The sequence below is a fragment of the Prunus persica genome, chromosome G1 (assembly GCF_000346465.2).
Source record: "Prunus persica cultivar Lovell chromosome G1, Prunus_persica_NCBIv2, whole genome shotgun sequence".
Taxonomy (NCBI): domain Eukaryota; kingdom Viridiplantae; phylum Streptophyta; class Magnoliopsida; order Rosales; family Rosaceae; genus Prunus; species Prunus persica.
The window spans coordinates 1221395-1242614 of NC_034009.1; the positions used below are offsets into that span (position 1 = coordinate 1221395).

The 21220-nt window shown below is 35.9% G+C and overlaps 2 protein-coding genes across 2 annotated transcripts in view; both read right to left on the reverse strand.

Annotated features, from left to right (window-relative positions):
* LOC109946601 (cyclic nucleotide-gated ion channel 1-like) overlaps positions 1-13735 on the reverse strand; it is a 24528-nt gene extending 10793 nt beyond the window's left edge. The window contains exons 1-4 of the mRNA XM_020554951.1: positions 13568-13735; positions 12940-13450; positions 12630-12827; positions 11138-11442 (exon numbers count right to left, since the gene is read on the reverse strand). Of these exons, the coding sequence (XP_020410540.1) occupies positions 11138-11442; positions 12630-12827; positions 12940-13450; positions 13568-13623 (1070 nt within the window). The 5' untranslated portion in view covers positions 13624-13735. The remainder of the gene's footprint in view (positions 1-11137; positions 11443-12629; positions 12828-12939; positions 13451-13567) is intronic.
* Positions 16632-17423, reverse strand: LOC18794025 (vicilin-like antimicrobial peptides 2-2). The gene has a single exon (XM_007223655.2). The coding sequence runs from the start codon at positions 17421-17423 to the stop codon at positions 16632-16634; it is 792 nt and encodes a 263-aa protein (XP_007223717.1).

Consider the following 21220-nt stretch of genomic DNA (forward strand, 5'->3'; position numbering starts at 1 on the left):
TAAATGACCATCCAAAACAAAATTGTTTTGATGAGTCATAAAATCACTTCTAGTTTTATGGTTTAGGGTTTAGAGTCTAGGGTTTAGAGATTAGGGTTGTTATTTATTGGGGTTTATTTTTAAAGTATAATTTTTGGGTAGTCTAGGGTATATGTTAGGCTTTAAAACCATAAAACCTTTTATAAACTTAATTTTTTAAATTGTATAATTTAATTTTATGGGTTTAGGGTATTAATTTTTAACGACGGTGGTTGGGTCGTGGAATACATATTTTACGTCGTACAGTAAAACATACGACATGGTTTACGCTTTAAACGACGTCATTTTAATATGTAAGTCGGTTTATATAATTTACAACGTTTTTAATTTCTTAACACCGACGTGGTTTCTCATTTTAACGACGTCATTTTAACGACTTAGTAGTCTATTACAATTTACAACGTCTACAATTTATTTAACACCGACGTGGTTTGTTGTATGGTAAGAATATTTTATTATTTTTATATCAAAATATTCAAAATAAATATAAAATAAATCAGAAAATTGAAAAGTCAACTCCTATGAAGTCATTGATATATTTTCTTCCACATAAACCTTGAAAAAATTCATTTTGAATAACAAAAATTTAAAATGACCATCCAAAACAAAATTGTTTTGATGAGTCATAAAATCACTTCTAGTTTAATGGTTTAGGGTTTAGAGTCTAGGGTTTAGAGATTAGTGTTGTTATTTATTGGGGTTTATTTTTAAAGTATAATTTTTGGGTAGTCTATGTTATATGTTAGGCTTTAAAACCATAAAACCTTTTATAAACTTAATTTTTTAAATTGTATAATTTAATTTTATGGGTTTAGTGTATTAATTTTTAACGACGGTGGTTGGGTCGTGGAATACATATTTTACGTCGTACAGTAAAACATACGACATGGTTTACGCTTTAAACGACGTTATTTTAATATGTAAGTCGGTTTATATAATTTACAACGTCTTTAATTTCTTAACACCGACGTGGTTTTTCAGTCGTCGTTATATAAAAAATTCAAAATAAATTTAAAATTAATCCGAAAAATGAACGGCCTTACGTTCTTAATCCGAAAAATGAAGTTTCCGTCGTGGAATATTAAATTTACGTCGGTACTTGTAGAACTTTCGCCTTGGTTTTTCTTTCGACGTTTTATAACGCGCGCGCTCTAAAAATTTTCGCGCGACCTAAATTTTTTTAGATTTGGCTCTTAGTCTTATACTTTGATCCCTGAAACCTAAAATTTCAGATTTCACGCGACATAACATTTCGCTCTCTCACTTCTGCTCTAATTAAAAGTTGCACTCTCCAGGCTCGTCGAATCTGTGAGCTCGTCCAACCTGTAAGTACAAACCCTATCTTCCCCTTGTAAATTCATTGAATGATATTAGGTTGTTTTGTTAAAGGGTTTTAGGTATATGCTTTGCGATCTGTTAATAATGTGCTTATAGGTATGGGTTCATGGATTTTCTGTTTAATGGGTTCATGACAAGATCAAATAAAGGTGTACTTTTGCTGGAAATCAACACAAAAAGACACATCACCAACTTCCAAATGATTTCCAGCAAAAGGACACCTTTATTTGATCTTGTCATTTTCCGCTCTGGAGAAGGTGCAAAGTGCACCAATGCTTATAGGTATGGGTTCATGGATTTTCTGTTTAATGGGTTCATGGATTACATTATCTGTTATGTTGAATTGGGAATGGATTTAATTTTGTCGTATCTTTTAATCACCCTATGTTATGTTGAATTGGGAATGGATTTATTGTTTTCATGCTTGGTTTCATGTATATGTTGGTTTCTTGCTTGGTTTCATATATATGTTGTGTTCTTAATGGGTTTTGTGTTCTTGAAAATAAACTGAGACACGACGAATTTTAAGGCGTACGACGACGATTACACGACGGTGTTTTTAAACTACCGTCGTTGTATTACTTATACACGACGGTTTTTTCATAAACCGTCGTTTGTATTACGTATAATAGACGACGTCTGTTGAAAATCCGTCGTCTATATATGCCAAATACGTCTGTTTTTGATTAAAACCCGTCGTCTCTGTTGTTTATTACTTGCGATTAGATCATTGTATAATCTGCTATAGTGATGGTCATTGCCTGTATTTTCACTTTATTATAGATAATAGGTTATAGTGTCGGAGATGGATAAGTCATGGATGCACTCGGATAGAAGATCGAAGGCATATGAGTTTGGGGTGGAAGCATTTTTGAACTTTGCTGTAGAAAATCTTCTAACTACAACACATATCCGTTGTCCATGTGTTAAATGTGTTAATTTGAAGTTCTTTGGGGTTGGAATTATAAGGGATCACTTATACTTTAATGGAATTGACCAAAGCTATAAGAATTGGACATTTCACGGAGAACCTTGGGAAGCAACTACTAATGCTAGCAGAAATGTTGAAGAAGATGATGGCCATAGTAGGTACAGTTTTGTGTCTGAAGAAATTGATATGGATGATAATGATTTTGGTGATTTTGGTTCGGATCCGTATGAGTTTGCCAATGTGATTGGGGATGGAGATCAACCAGTGTACCCTGGTTGTAGAAAGTACACGAAGTTATCGGCATTAGTGAAGTTGTATAATTTGAAGGCAAAACATGGGATGAGTGATGTCTGTTTTACAGAATTATTGATACTTCAAGGCGATTTGCTTCTAGAAGGAAATACAATACCAACCTCCATGTATGAGGCTAAAAAGACTTTGTGTGCATTGGGGCTGAGTTATGAGAAAATGCACGCATGCCCCAATGATTGCATCTTGTATAGGAAGGAGTATGAGGATTCAACTAATTGTCCTACTTGTGGTATCTCAAGGTGGAAGGAAGGCAAAGATGCAATCTTGAAAGAGGGTGTGCCAGCGAAGGTGGTGTGGTATTTTCCCCCAATTCCAAGGTTTAAAAGGATGTTTCAATCACATGAGACAGCTAAGAGTTTGACTTGGTGGCATGTTGCTAGAAAATCAATTGACGGTCAGATGTCTCATCCGGCGGATTCCCCGTCTTGGAAACTTCTTGATGATAAATGGCCTGAGTTTGGTAATGAGCCGAGAAACTTGAGATTGGCTCTTTCATCTGATGGATTCAATCCCCACAGTTCTCTAAGTAGCAGATATAGTTGTTGGCCGGTTATCTTAGTTACATATAATCTCCCTCCATGGCTGTGCATGAAACGAAAGTTCATGATGTTAACCTTATTGATTTCCGGTCCTAAACAACCCGGAAATGATATAGACGTCTACTTGGAGCCTTTGATTGATGATTTAAAATCCTTGTGGGTTGGGATTAGAGGAGTGTATGATGCACATAATGGAGAATACTTTACACTCAGAGCTGCATTAATGTGGACAATTAATGATTTCCCCGCCTATGGAAACTTATCTGGTTGTGTTGTTAAAGGATATAAAGCTTGTCCAATATGCGGCGATGATACACCTAGTCACAGGTTGAAAAATGGCCACAAAATTTGTTACATTGGGCATAGAAAATGGTTACCAATCAATCATCCATATAGGAGGCAACGTGCAGCTTTTAATGGGAAACCTGAATATGGCATACCTCCAGAGCCATTAACCGGAGAAGAAGTGCTGCATATGGTTGAAAATGGTGACAGAGTTTGTTGGAAGAAGAAATCAATATTCTTTGATCTCGAGTATTGGAAATACCTTCCTGTGAGGCATGCCCTAAATGTTATGCACATTGAGAAGAATGTTTGCGATAGTATCATTGGTACATTGCTGGAGATCCCTGGAAAAAATAAAGATGGGATTGCTGCTCGATTAGATTTATTGAACATGGGGGTCAAAACTGATTTGCAACCCGAGTATGGAGAAAGACGTACTCGTTTGCCTCCTGGGCCTTGGAATTTGTCAAGAGCAGAGAAGAGAGAGGTTTGCAATTCTTTCTATGGTATGAAGGTCCCTGAAGGTTATTCTTCAAATATTAAAAATCTTGTATCTGTACAAGATTCAAGACTTCTTGGCCTTAAATCACATGATTGTCATACCTTAATGCAACAATTGCTCCCTGTGGCAATTCGTTCTGTTTTGGAGAAGCCTGCAAGGTATGCAATAACTCGTTTGTGCTTCTTCTTCAATGCTATATGTGCAAAGACTGTTGATGTTTCCAAGCTAGATAAGTTGGAAGAAGATGTAGTAGTTACTCTGTGTTTGCTTGAGAAGTACTTTCCCCCTTCATTCTTTGATATCATGGTTCATCTAGTAGTACATCTTGTCAGAGAAGTTCGTCTATGTGGGCCAGTATATTTTAGGTGGATGTATCCGTTTGAAAGATATATGAAAGTGCTGAAGGGGTATGTTCAGAATCGTACTCGTCCCGAAGGTTGCATTGCTGAGCGGTATATAGCTGAAGAAGCGGTAGAGTTTTGTACTCAGCATTTATCTGATGTTAGTACAGTTGGAGTGCCTTCAAGCCAAAAGATGGGAGTTTCAAAGCCATTATCAGGTTGCACAGTGAGCGTAGTTGATCAGGACCTGTTGAATCAAGCACATCTATATGTCTTGGAGAATACGGAGGAAGTCCTACCTTATATCGAGTACGTATGAGTTTTATTCTTTAAGTTTCCATTTAAAATTATTTCTTATGTTTATCTTATATATTTGGGACCGTAATGCTTGAATTTTTCGTGTCATGTAGGCAACATATGATCCACATCAAGACTGCTTATCCAAAATTTAGAAAGAGAACAAAGTGGCTGCAGGATAAGCACAATAGCACTTTCATTCAATGGCTACGCTTCAAGGTATATGTTGTTGAATAACGTATTTCTCTTTTAATTTTCTTCTTATTTATATGTTAGGATGAATTAAGATATGATTAATTTGCAGGTTCAAAGTGAAGTTGAGGAAGACAATCATGGCGTATCAGAAAATTTAAGGTGGCTAGCAGCTGGTCCAAACATGTCAGTGCCATTATATAGGAGCTATCTTATTAAAGGTATTAAATTCAATATCAAGGCACAAGATGATGTGCGGACAACTCAAAATAGTGGAGTTTATTTACTTGCACATACCATGCAAGTTGCTAGTGCCAAGGATAAAAACCCAATTCTCTCAAATATGGGTTTCTATGGTGTCATTCAAGAAATTTGGGACCTTGACTACCAAAAGTTTACAATCCCAGTCTTTAGGTGTGATTGGATAGATAGTTCTGGTCTTGTAGTCGACGAACTTGGATTTACCCTTGTAGATTTGAGTAAAATTGGACATAGGAATGACCAATTTGTTTTGGCTTCTCAAGTCAAACAAATATTTTTTGTTGACGACCCGATGCATCGTGGTTGGTCGGTAGTGTTATCAATGCCTAGTAGAGAATATAATGATGTTATTGGTGATGAAGTATTAGGTGATGTGATAATTGAGTGTGAGCCATTTACTAGAGGGATGCCAAATGTTGACACATTTGATGAACTGGTAGGTGAGTTAGGCGGTCAAAATATTCGAGATGGGTGTGAAGATATATGGATTGAATGATGCTTATGTAATTGGCAGTGTATGACATTAATTTTGTAATATATTGTAATGTGATTTCTTCACTTTCTACGTTCAAATAAAACACGACGTTATTGTGAATCAGTTATTCAGCATATTTACCGACGTCTTAAAGCAACGTAACAATGAAGAACCACGACGCTATTGTGAAGCAATTATTCAGGATATCACGTCGGTGAAGGATAAAGAACCGCCATGTAATTCAAAATAACACGACTCCAATCCCATAATACCGACGTCTAAAAAACGAGATATGTAATCGGAACGTTAAAAAATACGACGTCATCATACATTTTCCACGTCGCAAGTTCTTTTATAAACGAAGAGGAACGAAATTAATTCCGACGGAAATTCATTATAACCGCCGTCTAATAACAATTAAACGACGTTATTTGTAATACGGCTCCCATCATAATCTACGCCGTCTATATGTTCTGTAATACGGCTCTCATTTATTTGGAACCGACGTTGTTTAGACGTTCAACGTCGTCTATATTATTAAGTGCGTCGTGAGTAATGAATACATATAAATACAACGTCGACTATATAAATGTATACGTCGTAAATAATGACACTGACAACTATTTCCACGTCATCTTTTTTAGATAAAATCGAAGTGGAAAATTTATTTCACGACGGTTTTTTGTAAATAAGAGACGTTGTAGAACTTTAGCAGACTAAACACGTCTGTTTTTATTGTTTTCCGACGTTGTTGTATTTAACAACGTCTAATATTTATGGTCGTTGTTTGTTTCTGAAAATAGGACATAATGACACTGACAACTATTTCCACGTCATCTTTTTTAGATAAAATCGAAGTGGAAAATTTATTTCACGACGGTTTTTTGTAAATAAGAGACGTTGTAGAACTTTAGCAGACTAAACACGTCTGTTTTTATTGTTTTCCGACGTTGTTGTATTTAACAACGTCTAATATTTATGGTCGTTGTTTGTTTCTGAAAATAGGACGTATAAATTTTTTAATACGACTCTCATATATTTGTAACTGACGTTGTTTAGTTTTTCAACGTCTACTATAGAAACACATACGTCGTAAATAATGACACTGACAACTATTTCCACGTCATCTTTTATCGAAAAATCGAAGTGGAAAATTAATTGTACGACGGTTGTGTTTATATGTGCGACGTAGTAGGTATCAATAACGTCGTCTTCTAATGTATTTAAAGACGTCATATTTTTTATTGTCGTGAAAATTATATTTAACGTCGGCGTATTTTTATTGTCGTCGTTGTATGTCTATCTTGCGGCCTTGTTCTCTTAATATGTGTCATATTTTCCCTTTTTAACGACGGTCTTTTTAGAGAATTGGTCGTCTATTATCATCCTCGATTGCTTTTTTTAGATCTTTTTGCAGTACAAAGACGTCGTTTTGTATTTTTTGATGACGTTGTATTGTTTAACAACGACGGTTATTTAGCGTCGTGGTTTATGAGGGAAAAGATGACGGTGGATTCCACGACCATTGAAAAACCAAATACACGACGGTGATTTACCGTCGTCTTTTTGCTTTTTTGTAGTAGTGTCATCTCATATTCCTTCATCATGTTCTTTTTGAAAACTTCTGCCAACCTTGGATTTGTGCTTGTATAAATCAAATCATCAAAATAGAGGCACAAAATCAGAAAATCATGTGTACCTTCTTTCTTGAGATAAAGTGATGGCTCACTTAAGCTTCTCGTAAATCCATTTTGTTGAACATAGTGATCAATTTTGTTGTTCCAGGCTCTTGGCGATTGCTTTAAGCCATATAAGGCTTTACGGAGGCGATACACTTTATCTTCCCTCCCTTTCTCAACATAACCTTGAGGTTGCTCTACATAAACCTCCTCTTCAAGTTCTCCATTTAAAAATGCAGATTTGACATCCAATTGATAAACTTTTGTCTTCAGTTGTGCAACTTAAGCCAAAACAGTTCGTATAGTTTCCATTCGAACTACCGGAGCAAACGTCTCATTAAAATCAATTCCTGGTTGTTGAGAATATCCTTTTGCAACCAAGCAAGCCTTATGCTTTTGGATTGAGCCATCTTCATTAAACTTTGTCTTGTAGACCTATTTAAGTCCAATGATATCTTTTGATTTGGGTTGATCAACAAGTTCTCATGTTCTATTTTTCTTAATAACTCTGATTTCCTCATCCATTGCATCTTGCCAAATATTTTCTTTTACAGCTTCCTCAAATTTTTGAGGCTCCAAAGCACTCAAAGCAAGATCACACGACTCATAAATGTCTGCCAATGAACGTGTTCTTGCGTTTAGTCTAGGAGTTGAATCTGGTGAACTAGGGTCAGATGTTCTTGCACTTGGAATTGGACTTTGAAGGAACTGAGTTTCTTCTGAATGTGATGAATCTGGTTCCTCAAAAAATCTTGGCACTTCAATATCATAATTCTCCCATTTCCAAGCTTTTGAGTTCATCAAAAATAACATCTCTAGAAATTACCAAACTATTGATTCTTGGATCAATTAATCTGTTTGCTTTGGACTGATCACTATGTCCCACAAAAAATATATTTCTCACCTTTCTCATCAAAATTTTCTCTCTTTTGAGAAGGAATATGTGCATATGCAGTGCACCCAAAACTCTTGAAGAAATCCATCTTTGGTTTAAAATGATGCCATGCTTCAAAAAGAGTCTTATCTTTGACTACCTTGGTTGGAGACCGATTAAGAATAAATACTGCTGTATGAATTGCTTCTGCCCAAAATGTATTTGGCTGACTCTTTGCCTTCAACATGCTTCTTGTCATCTCGATAATGGTTTGATTTCTTCTTTCGGCAACTCCGTTTTGCTGTGGGGTGTACCTTGTTGTTAACTCTCTTTTAATACCATTGCTTTTGCAATATTCAGAAAATTCATTTGATGTAAACTCTCCACCAAGATTTGTTCTTAACACCTTCAAATTGTGACCACTCTGATTTTCTCCAAAAGCTTTGAATTGCTTGAAAATAGAAAATGCTTCTGACTTTTGTTCTAAGAAATATACTCACATCATCCTGGAGAAATCATCTACGAATAGAATGAAGTACCTTTTGTTATTGAAGGATGGTGTACAAGTTGGTCCTCAAATATCTGCATGTACCAATTCAAGAGGGCCTTTTGCTCTCCAAGATGATTGTGAGAATGGTAACCGAAGGAATTTTCCAAAGATACAGTCTTCACATATTTCCTTTTCAGAGTGAATAGAGGGAAGTCCAACCACCATATTTTTCTGGTGTAGCAGCTGCATGCTTCTTTGATTCGAATGCCCATATCTTAGATGCCATAACAATGATCCATCAACTTTTTATACTTCCAAAGCAAAGTTTTCCTTTGATGTCCTCAACAGCGGAAAAACTTTGTTTGTTGTCAGTTTTATCTTTGCCACAAGAGTATTATTCTTTTTATTAGAAATAACACAATAATCATCTTCAAATTTCACCAAGAATCCTCTTTGCAAAAGTTGTCCCACACTTAGTAAATTTTGAGCCAAATTTGGAACATATAGCACATCATAGATAAGTTTTGGAGTACCTCCCTTTGTTTGCACAGAAATGATACCCTTGCCTTCCACGTTTTGTAGTTTTCCATCACCAAGCTTGACTTGTGAGTTCACTTTTTCTTCTAACTAGACAAAGCATTGCTTATTTCCTGTCATATGATTACTGCATCTGCTATCCACGTACCAAACATCATGTGAATCTTGATGAGAACTGAAACATGTATAAAATAATTGCTCTTGAGAGTCATTTTTCTCCGTAAAATTTGCTTCATTGTTTTTCTGATATCTGCAGTCTTTTTGTGAATGGTTGAGTATCCTGCATCGGGTACATTTGTATCGGCAATCTGCACTTTTATGCCCATATTTGTTGCAAACATAGCATTGAAGGGATGATCTTCCATTTTGATTATTTGAATTGCTGCTTCCTTGTTGATTATTGGAACTGCTGCTTCCTTATTGATGATTGGGACTGTTGCTTTGTTGTTGATTATTGAAACTGTTGCCTCCTTTGTTGGAGTTTCTACGCCCAAAATTTTTGTTTCTCCCATTTTGAGATTTCTGGAATTGTCCTCCTTTTTGTTTGTCTTCTTTCTCTTTCGAATTCACTTTGGACTGGAAAGCTTGCTCCACAGATTGTTCTGTGGATCTGTTGATTCTTTTTTCATGTACTTCAAATGAAACAATTAATTCATGTAAAGGAAGTGTAGATAAATCTTTTGATTCTTCCATTGCAGCAGCGATATGATCATATTTTGGCGGTAGACTTAAAGTTTTCTCTACAATTTTCTTGTCTGGAATAGTGTCCCCATAACATCTGATTTGGTTCACAATCCCATAAACCTTTGTGAAGAATACTTGAATGGATTCACTGTCTTTCATAAATAAGTTATCAAATTCCTGCCATAAGGATTGCAATTTGATGGAGATCACTTTTTCTGAACCTTTGAACTCAATTTTGAGAATTTCCCAAGCCTGCTTTGATGTTGTTGTTGGAAGTAATCCTGGAAAGAGATTTTTGCTTGCTCCTTGTTGAATTAGGAACAACGCCTTGGCATCTTTTTTCTTATTTTCCTTGTAAGTCTACTGCTTTTCTTGTGTTTCCTTTCCTGCTTTTGAAGTTTCTTGTTCCTCATACCCATCTTCAACAATATCCCAAAGATCCAGGGACATAAACAGAGTCTTCATTTGAACACTCCAATACTCATAATTCTCACCATAAAAAATAGGCATTAGATTCTGGATATTCCCAATGGTAGAGGGATTTGAACTTGATGCCGTTGCTAATCACAGCAGTAGCGATAAGATCAAATACTGCTCTGGTACCAAATTTGTTGGAGAAATGATCACAAAACTGAAGTATATGATGGAAATATAAAGTGAGGTAGAGAGTGTTTGTAAAACAGAGAATTATTCAAACTGATTTTTGTTAACTTCTTTCGTATTACAGCAGCCTATTACATTGGCTATATATAATAACATTCAGACCTTTTCATAAACATACATAACTCTTGGATTAGTTCCAAGAGTTGCAGACATAACTCTAGACTTCTAAGAGATACAATTCTTTCTAAACATAGCTCTTCTCAAGAGACACATTTCTACTTAACAACTGATACAAATGCATTACGTTTAACAAATATATTAGTCACATGATCAAGCAATATCACAGATGCTAATTATCCATGAGCTTATAAACAAGGGAGATTCACTATTATACCCAATATGGGGGCCAAAATTATAAAAATACCCTATATAAAATGGACTTTAGAAACACACCCAAAGTCCATTTACAACATAATAAAAAAGCTTTTAACTTCTTATAAATTACAAAACTGCCATCAATTTCTTAAAACAAGCCCAACCCCAAAATCTCATAAAAATACCCAAAGCACTCAATAGGGCATCAAAGTAATTTAATAATTAATATTAAATTCAATAAGGCCAGCTATCATTTTTTGGGTTTTTTTTGAGTTTGTTTATAGGAATTCAATTGTGTAGGGTTTATTTATAATATTAGTGCTAGAAATGGGTATATCACTAAATATCTCTATAAACAATTATAATGTGGCTGAGCTACATACCTTAGGTTTCGCAGGCCCCACCAAAAAGAGTAAAAGAACTTCTTTCCAAACTTTATGTGCTCTGTGTTTTGATTCTTAAGGGAATCAAGAAATATTCCAAAATTAAATGACGACGTGGCATTATCAGGAGTATCTAACGGGCAATGCTCGTTCAAAAATGTGATATTTCTTGAAGTAGTAGTTTGACCATTGCAGTAGACAGTGTTGATACATTGTGCGGAATCAATACTATGATTTACGCAATTCTGGTGCCAGCATGATATCTCTCGTTGAATAGAAAAGAAGTACCAAAAAGCTCCGAGTATCTAAAATAAAAAAATTAATTAACAAACTTCATATTAACTAATGATTAATTGATGCATTAAGAAAACATCATGTATGGAGATGTTATGAATTTCTACATTAATGAAATTAAACAGCCAAAAAGATGTCTTGTTAGAGCATCTCCAGCGCAGGGCCTTTAGCCTTGGCAGGAGGCCCTTTTTGAAGGGTTTGAACCTCCAGCGCCCAACTAACAGCCTGGGCAATGCCTGGGTCCCACCATCCTGGGCAAGCCCAAGGGCAGATCTTGCATGGGCTTCAGCCCGAGGGCGCTGATGTTAGCGGTGACGTCATGCTGACGTCAGCGAGCAAAAAAAAAAAATTGAAAAAATTGAAAAAAAATTATGAATTTTTCCCTATAAATACATAACAATTTTATTTACTTTCCCTATAAATACATGACAAGTTTATATTTTGTTGCATATTCTTTTTTTTTTCTTGCCCTTGCCCTAGCCTTTTGGGATGGAACCAAAAAAGGCAAGGCTGCTACTATTCACGTGAATAGTAGCAACCCTTGCCTTGCCTTTGCTTTTAGCCTTAGCCTTATAGAGTGGACATGCTCTTACAATTGGTGACAAAAATAAGTTTGAGGGGTACCTACATATATGTATATATATGTGTATGCATACATATGTAGCATACACACATACCAGAAGTCTCATATTCGAATTCTCACAGCATTATAGTTGTGTGTGCGAAAAATTTCCCTCTCCTGTAATTTAGACTACCACTTGTACTAAAAAAAAAACACCACTTAGCCCAATAGACATGGAACATCTAGCAACTGATCAAGTACGTAGTAAGTGCGGGAGACTTTGCTCTTGCTACTTACAAAGAAAAGCATTGGCATGAATCAATTTCTCCTTACAAACAAATTATAATAATTAAACAATGTAATAGTGAGTTTCCTTTTGAGTTTTTAACAAATCAATTATGTACACATCTCATAAGCCAAATGGTATTCATTTACAACTAGACTCTACTTATTTTTCCCATATATCCTTCAATTTATCCAAATATTTTTACAGCTTTCTTACCACCTTGCTAAAAAAAAATTAAATAAGAAAAAATGTCTTTTTTTTTTTATATCCTAAACCCTTTTTGTTAAAATATCATTTTACATTAGTAATTACCAACAGCAAAAATAGAAATGAATTGAGATGAGACTTACATGACTTGCAAGAATATAGAGGAAAAAATTGAATAGACCTTTAACCCATATTCCAGTAGTCCTTTTGAGTTCTTTGGAGGATATGTGAATTCGGTACATCCTTGGTAGGTATTGACCAAGAAGAAGGATATTCATAACCTTTTTATGTTCCAAATATCCAAAGCCCCTCATTTTGTCAAAAGTAACTACTATTAGCAGCTGGATAAAAAAAAAATTAAAGTGTTAGAAGTCGTTTAATTAGATGAACTATGTGGTTAACTTAAAATTAAGAGCTACACATAATAATTAATTAGAGTTTAATTTGTCTTACTTGCGGGATGGGAAGGAGAGCGAAAAAGTCAATTATGATGGAGACAGATAACCACGGCATTAATTCCTGGGCAACTCCAATCAACCTTTTTTTTGATTTGGGACCCGAATGTTCACCAGTTTCTACCTTGGAATTGGAATGTCCATTGCTCTGGGTGTTTGGGGCCGTAGTTTTGGGAGTATCTGAGGCCAATTTAGTCTCCGACGTCGACGGCGGCGACTTTTTCTTGGTTTGAGTTTTGAGACCGTCACAGATTTCACAGATGAAATGCAGCAGGAAAATGACATCCGTGAGTGATCGTAAAATAAGAGCAACAGTCTGCAACACTTTGTCCATTTGAAGGCACTTATTTTGCTGATCGATAATTGGAATGTAAAAGAACAAAGGGTCCAGTGAGACAGCAAACACACACGATATTACAAACATCTTATTCCATATGTGAACGTATTGCCCCTGTGGATTACAAATCTCCTTTATCGCGGCAGCATACATTATCCCCGTTTTAACCCGTCTGGAAAATGACACAAACAAACATTACCAAACTTGTACCCATCATTGAAACCCTCTCTCTCTCTCTCTAATAATCTATACAAAAATGATTTATTTATTTATGTAAAGAAGTACTAACCCCTCTGATTTCTGCGTCTGCTTCTCCGGATCTGAAGCTAGTCTGGTGCTATCCATGAAAAACAATGCCTGATCAGTGTTTACTCCACTACTTACTCGAAGCCTGTATTAACCAGACAGTGAAAGAGAAAATGGGATTTGTTTGAGAGAGAGAGAGAGAGAGAGAGAGAGAGAGAGAGAGAGAGAGTATGGAAGCTTTACAATAATTGAAATATCCACCAACCTCCAGTCCACGCAGTTGAAATACCACCACAACTACTAAACATCAATAATTTCAAAGAGGTACGATTTATGACAATATTAGGCCCACATACCCCAATTTAGGATAAGAAGATCAAAAGAAAAAGATGTATGGGAACATATCATTAGTAAATATTCAAGTACATACCTATTAATATGCAGTTAGTTCTGCTGCATTTGATTAAAGTTTCATGTACGCAACCTGTTCAATTTCAATTCAATTATTATGGGGACCGGCTGCATGCCAGAAAATTAAAATAATAATAATAATAATAAGGTGTTTTTGGCTAGTTGATCCACTAAACACAAAAACATTTTAGTTTATTTATCATATTACGAAAATGCAAGCTGCAGGATCTGTCTGCTACAATACATACACTAACACTTACAATACAAATACAAGCAACAGATCAAAAATCGCGATTATCTCATATGAGCTGGGCCTTTTATCAAAGCATGGGATTCTATTCTATATGCATTGTACTGCCTTAAATATCCCAAGGATATGTGTCGGCAGATGCGGTCGCCGGGTAGACCTTTCCTCACAACATTTCGCCGGGATAAATTTTTCCCCATGAATATTTATCTTTCCCGACACACATGTTCAACGGATAGACCTTTTCCGGCGAATTTTGATCTTTCACGACAATGTTTTGCTGGCGAATATTGCTCTTCCCGACAACATTTCCTTTACCAGCAAATGTTTCCGACAAAGTTCGCCGCAATAGATCTTTCCTAGTAAATTTTGATCTTGCCCAATAAAGTTTTGCCGGGTAGACCTTTCTCAACAACTTTTTGCCTATACGTATGGGATGGGGATATACGCATCTATCTCATTCATTTAGGAGATGAAGTAGAAGCCGTCTTAATTAATTACATGGTTTTGCAGTCCATTTGAGTTTTGATTAGGATGCCCAATTATTAAGTAATTATAGCCATCACATTTTTTTCTTGTGTAAAGAAAAGATAATGGATGTTTGATCAAACCATACATTTTTTCTTAGGATGCCCGTTTCTTTTTTCTTTTATTTTTTTCTTTCTTCCTCTTCTTGATAGGGATCGGGATCCAGACATAGGTCACCAACCACATACACAAGCACCAAAATCTAGGGCTAGTGCAAACTCACATATATCGTAGCAAATCCATGCCACAAATAAACTATTTTATTAATCATCAACATATCTCCCTATAACTATTATATTAGCCTTATTTATAGGCTTTACAAGACTTGGGCACCAAGGCTACTTGGTCCAAAAGTAAACTATTAATTATAAAATAACACATAAATAATAAAAGATATCCTAAAATTACCTAAATAAGAAAATAACAATATATCATGAAATAACTAATTAAATGGTAAATATCTATCTTGATCCACCCTTATGCTCCTGCATCACTTCTCTTCTTTCTCTTTTCTTCTTCCTTCCCAGGCCCCGTTTCTTTTGGCTATCGTCGTCCAAACCAACTCCTCATCTAAAATCTTCAATACAAAACTTGTTTTTGTTGTGATTTCATACAAATTCTTGTTATATAGACACCTGAAGTTTCCAATCAAAACCAATTGCAACACAAGCAACCCCAATCCAAAAATGTCCAAATGCAACAGTTTCATACAAATTCGTGTTTGTGGAGGTGTATAAATACGCAACAAAGTCGAGCACTGCAATTTCAGAGTCGAACACCTGCAATTTCAATTTCCCTCTCTCTCTAGTTCTCTATCCTTGTCTCTCCCTCCCTCCTAATCTCTCTATATTTTCCTCTTCAAAGCCCCTTTTTCTCTCGACCCTCCCCCTCCTTTCTTCTCCCTTCTTCTTCGTCCCCCTTCTCTGCAACTCCTTTGCTCTTTTAGCTTGAGCAAGTTTAGGGCTTCTCTGATACAAGCCACCCATCTCTTACCCTAAGATATTCCCACCTTCTAACCATGCCAAAGGCTTTGACGGCCTCTAAAACCCCAAACCAAAACAAACCCACTTGTCGTTTATGCCCATAATCAAAATTCTACCAACACTATGAACTATTTTGAGAGAAGAGGAAGATATCTGTGTTAACATTAATAATGAGTAGAGAGCACCTTCTTCAAAGGGAAAGATAGATGTAGATTTCATCTAATCTTTCACAGAGTAGCATCACAATACTTTTCCAGAAGAATTTCTCATACTTTTCTTTATGAGAATCGACCACAAGAAGCTTTAAAAATGGAGATGGAGGAGGTGTGAACTCTGGGGGAGTGGAAATTATGGCAAAAATATGTTATTTTTTAAAAACATATGAGGGTAGTATAGGGATTATGAAAGTTTCATTAAAAGCTTTGCATGCTTCAAAAAGAACCAGATTTTAAAAGCACATCGCCACCCGCTTCTCAAATCTGCTGCTACTAACCGTGATTTTGAAAAAAAAACGGCTTTCACTTGTTTTACCAAACACCTAAAGTCAGAAAATTTTAAAAATAAGCTGCTTTTTTTTAAAGCACAGCATTTCCAAACTAAGCCGAAGGAGAAGCTGTCCTTACATGGTTTTGCAGTCCATTTGAGTAAAGAAAATATAATGGATGTTTGATCAAATGATACATGCTCTAAGTGCTGCTTTATGGCTAAAAAAATTTGAATTAGCCAAGTCAGAATTGAAAACACATGCACAAAGATTTAAAAGTACTAGCTAATACTGAAAAACAAATAAACAGAAAGGGATAGAACTTGTCATCATTATAGTTTTATTAAGCTAGAGCTCTTTATTTCACACATACAATTTAAGTTAAAGCTCACTCTCCATGAGCTATAATACTCTCTTAAACTCTAGCACAGCCAACTACTTACATGCATGCACATCAGGCTACCATTCTAATTCCTTGTCCTTGTTCAAACTGCTCCCTACACATCCTTTGACACTCCTGTTGCTGTGGACCATATTGCCCCTGCATCTTGCACCCTCCCTGGCATTGCTCTAGCTGCCTTATTTTCTCAGTACACTCTTCCTGGCACTGCTCCTGCTGCTCCCTCCTGGGGCGCTCCCATTGGCAACGCGACCGGCACTGCTGCTCGTATTCCTGCTGCATCATTTGCCCAACACAGTATTCCTGACACTCTTGCTGTCTCATTGGGTCGCGCTCCGATTGGCAATGTTGCCGGCACTGCTGCTCAACTTGCTGCTGCTGCTGCTGCCCTTGAAAAACACCCTGCTGCTGCCCCTGCATGCACGTTCTTACACACTTTAGCCGCTCCCGCGGATCTCTGGTTATCATCTTACATTGTTGCAGGCACTGGCGCCCTCCTCCTTGACCTTGCTGCTGCTGGCAAGCTCTTTCGCACATCTCTCGGTCTGGACTCCGGATGCATTGCTCACGGCACGGCAAGTGATGTCCCTGCTCCTGCTGCCGGCACATTCTCAGGCACTGTTCTTGCTGCTGCGGCCACCTTGCTTCCCTCATGCAACGATCTTCACATGACTGGCCATGGGATGAACACATTTGCAAGCACTCCCCCACTTTCGACTGATCAGATATCGAATAGCATCCTTCCTCGCAGGTGACCTGGGCACGAGCAGAAGGCGAGGTAGCAAGGAGAAGAGTGGATAGGAACAAAACCAACAAAGGAAGCTCAGCTTTGGTCATGGTCGCCATGCTTGTGCTCAAATATATACTGTGTTGAAGTGTGAGAATAGCTGAGAGAGAGAGAGCAGAGGTATTTATAGAAGCTCAAGGCTAAGCATGCATGCGTACATTTGGCTATGGGGATTACATGCAAGGTGACTGGTGTTCAAGGTGACAAAATTGACGTGTCGTTTTGAACTCAATGGACACTGATAAATCTTCTTCACGGAGATGGATAGAATCTGGAAGTAAGGCCGAAAAAGGTTTGGATTTGCTGAGACTAAAATGGCTGTATATACTATGTGATGTGTTATATTATGTGGGGGGCCTTTCTTATGTTTTTTATTTTATCTATTTTGTTCATGTACAATACCCGTCCAATATATATATATATATATATATATATATTCAGAGAGCTTCCATTGAGGGATCTCTCAAATAATTGTAGGCCCCATTCCGGATTGTATTTCACTAATCCAAACCGTCTATTTTGTAGATACTCATTCAAAGATCATCTCTACAAAAAATCACTTGAATCAGATATCATTTGACCACTCAATTGAGTTATTGAAATTTTAGCATTTTCTTGAAGCACCGTATTCATTGATTTTGTAAGACATAATTGGATGTCGAAACGGTTTTCGATTTGTCTAATTTTTTGTAAGGATGATCTATGAATGAAGACCTAAAAAATAGATGGTTTTGATCATTGGGAAAAAAATTGTAGAGTATCCTAAAGGGCGTCCCTCAAATAAAATTATTTGAGAGATCCCTCAATAGAAGGGGACTGTATATATATTTTACTACATTCTAATTTTGAATCTAATTGCAACGAGTAATATAATTAACTACGTGAACTGGATTAAAACAATTGAAATTATAGGAAAAAGAATTGAAATCATAGTCAAAACTATATTACGAGAATTGTTGAGTAGACATTTTGCACCTACGACTTAGATTTGATTGTAGGCCGTCATTCAACGGCTAAAGAGAAGTCTAAGATAAATTGAATACTGTTATAAAACTAGAGGGAGAAAATGTAGAGAGAAGTGATATGCTAAAGATAAAGCTTCACCATGTTTTTTCCTTTCTAAATCTTTGGTAGAACCACCTATTCATAGGCTTACAAGATAGGAGATTGAATACCATCATTTACAATATACCTATAGGTTACAAGCATTAATTACAAATACTTAGTGCATAGGTTACATAAAATCCAACGGTGGAATATTAAGAGGTATGGTGGTCATCCACCAACTCATGCATTTACAACACTCCCCCTTGGATGTCCACCATACAATGACATTGTTTCCTCATTAAAAACCTTGCTTGGAAAACCCAGTGAGACAAAACCAAAGCGAAGGGAAAAAGAGTGAAACTTTCTTCTGAATCATTGATATGGTGTTGGATGAGCTTATATTGCCTCGTTAAAACCTTGCTAGGAAAAACCCAGTGGGACAAAAATCTAGTCGAAGGGAAAAAGAGTACAACGCGCATCTGCCTTGAATGTAGTAGAATTGGGATGCTCCCCCTGATTGATATCTCCCCTTGATTAATATCTCTCCTTCTCTGATTTGAGCAATACAAGCAACATTGTCTTCATACATGATCATCTATCACACTATTCAACCTGTTTTTCACTTTTCAAATGATTGAAATCTTTAGGAGTATCAACAACTAATTTAGTAGTTAGAATATGTTACAACAATATCAAATTTGAATTCAAAATACTCAAACTCTTACTGTTAACTCTTAATTAAGAATATTGTGGTACTTTATATCCTTCAAGAGGTTGCTTCATCCGATATATCTCAAATATTTCATGAGCTTTGAGGATTTCCATGTACCATATAGTCTTAATAAATATGCATTTAACACATACTATAAGTTTTGCGTTAAAGTAACAACCGCACTTATAGAAATGTGGATGCATTTACGATGAGATTGGAGACTAAAACCACATGTCTCTCCCAGGAAACCTTATGTCATATTAGTGATCTTATTTCACTTCACAAACACCAATTCGTAACCTTCATACTGAACATTTGTAATTTGGTGTTTGAGTTATAGGTTCAATATCCAACTCTTCTTATTTAGTGATAAATGGAATTGCCTATTTCCATTTTTGTCCAATCACTTAACTTGTCGACATTCATGAAACGTGATTTAATATAATCATAGCCCTTGATGATTGTAGTGGCTACTAATAAACCAAATGTATCATCAATTTGTGATCCCACAATTCTTATGTGCATGCACATGCATAATTTATAATCATCTCATTGCTTTGGGGTACCAATGCCTCTTCAGGGGCTTATGTTGTCACTTATGGGACAAACATCTCTTTTACAATGAATTATTTAGAATATGTGGATCATAACCTCCTATAGAGCGTTATTTTTTATAGGGCTTGAATTTTTCAAATAATCTCCATTTCTGAGGAGTTAAGTCTTTAGAACCTATATTTCTGACATGCTTCAGGCAGGCATTATATATATAGTCACCATGTTAATGGATTGTGATACGAGAATATCAATCTATGTTAGCATATGTACAACTTATATATGCATTATCTTGATGAGACAAAAGCGGATTGATTCAACACTATTTCACGACGTTCTTTAGGAATTGTCATTTCTCCCCCTAACGGCGGGAAAATTGTCTCAAAATGTAGGAAAATAAACTCACAGTCGTTATCAAATATGTGACCATTTTAGTAGGCACATTCAGTAAAACTGGTGAAGTGATCCATAATTAGATGTTGTATGGGCTCACAAATATCCCCTTGAATTATTTCAGGAAAGATGGCTCAAAGTCAATTTTTGACTGAGATGATCTTATAACAGCTTTTATTTGTGAGCGTTCTTTGTAATGATATTGTTGGACAAGACAATAATTTGAGTCTTTAAACGATGTCCGTACAAAATTTATAAAAATCTTATGCATCATTGTGGGACATGGATTGCCAAGATAGTCATGTCACAACATAAAAGTTATTCGGTCAATGAACTTCTAGTTCATGACATCATAATCTTCAACTATAATAGTTGTGTAATATTGGGGCCTCAAGAACTTTTGGTTCATAACATCATAAACTTCCTACCCACAAAAGAAAGTAGGAAGTTTCTCCAATAGACGCCTCTGGCTATCAATATTGGGGCGGTAATACAAAACATTACCATTGTAAAACGAAATTAATTAATAACCTAACATAAATAAAATATAATATAATAAAATAAGTAAAGTGGTATAAACAAGGAATAAAATAAATCAATTAAAGATTATGAAATTCCAAGATAATCCAATATTAATGTGGATTCAATATGTAGATAAAACTACAAGTTTAAGAATTGGATTTCCAACCAATTCAGGTTCATATAGGCACAAATAAGTAATGGACTTCAAGTTCATATATAGTATTAAGATCCATGAAAAACTATGAACTTCAGGTTCATATCAATATATATTCGAAACTTCAGGTACGAATACGTAGATCTAAATAAATTGAATTAATAGTTGTGCTTTGAACTTCATACTCAAATCGATGTATATGCACTCGAAACTTCTGGTTCAAGTTCTTGACATATGTAGGCCTCATGGAATTCTGATTTTGATTAATACAAAATCGAGGAGTTTTATGTCCTTATGTGCTCTTTAAATTCGCAGAACTTCATGCCTTCAATTATTTGGAATCAAAGAACTTCAGGTTCTGATTCAATCAAAAGAACTCTATATCCTAATCTAGTTATATGATGAGGATCACGGAACTTCGGGCCCCTGATCTTTTGTATAATTCAAACTCATTATAATAATTAAGATCATACTTA

What these genes read in the sequence shown, in the direction of transcription:
- LOC18794025 (XM_007223655.2), bottom strand. Translation starts at nt 17,423, where the DNA reads ATGGCGACCATGACCAAAGCTGAGCTTCCTTTGTTGGTTTTGTTCCTA.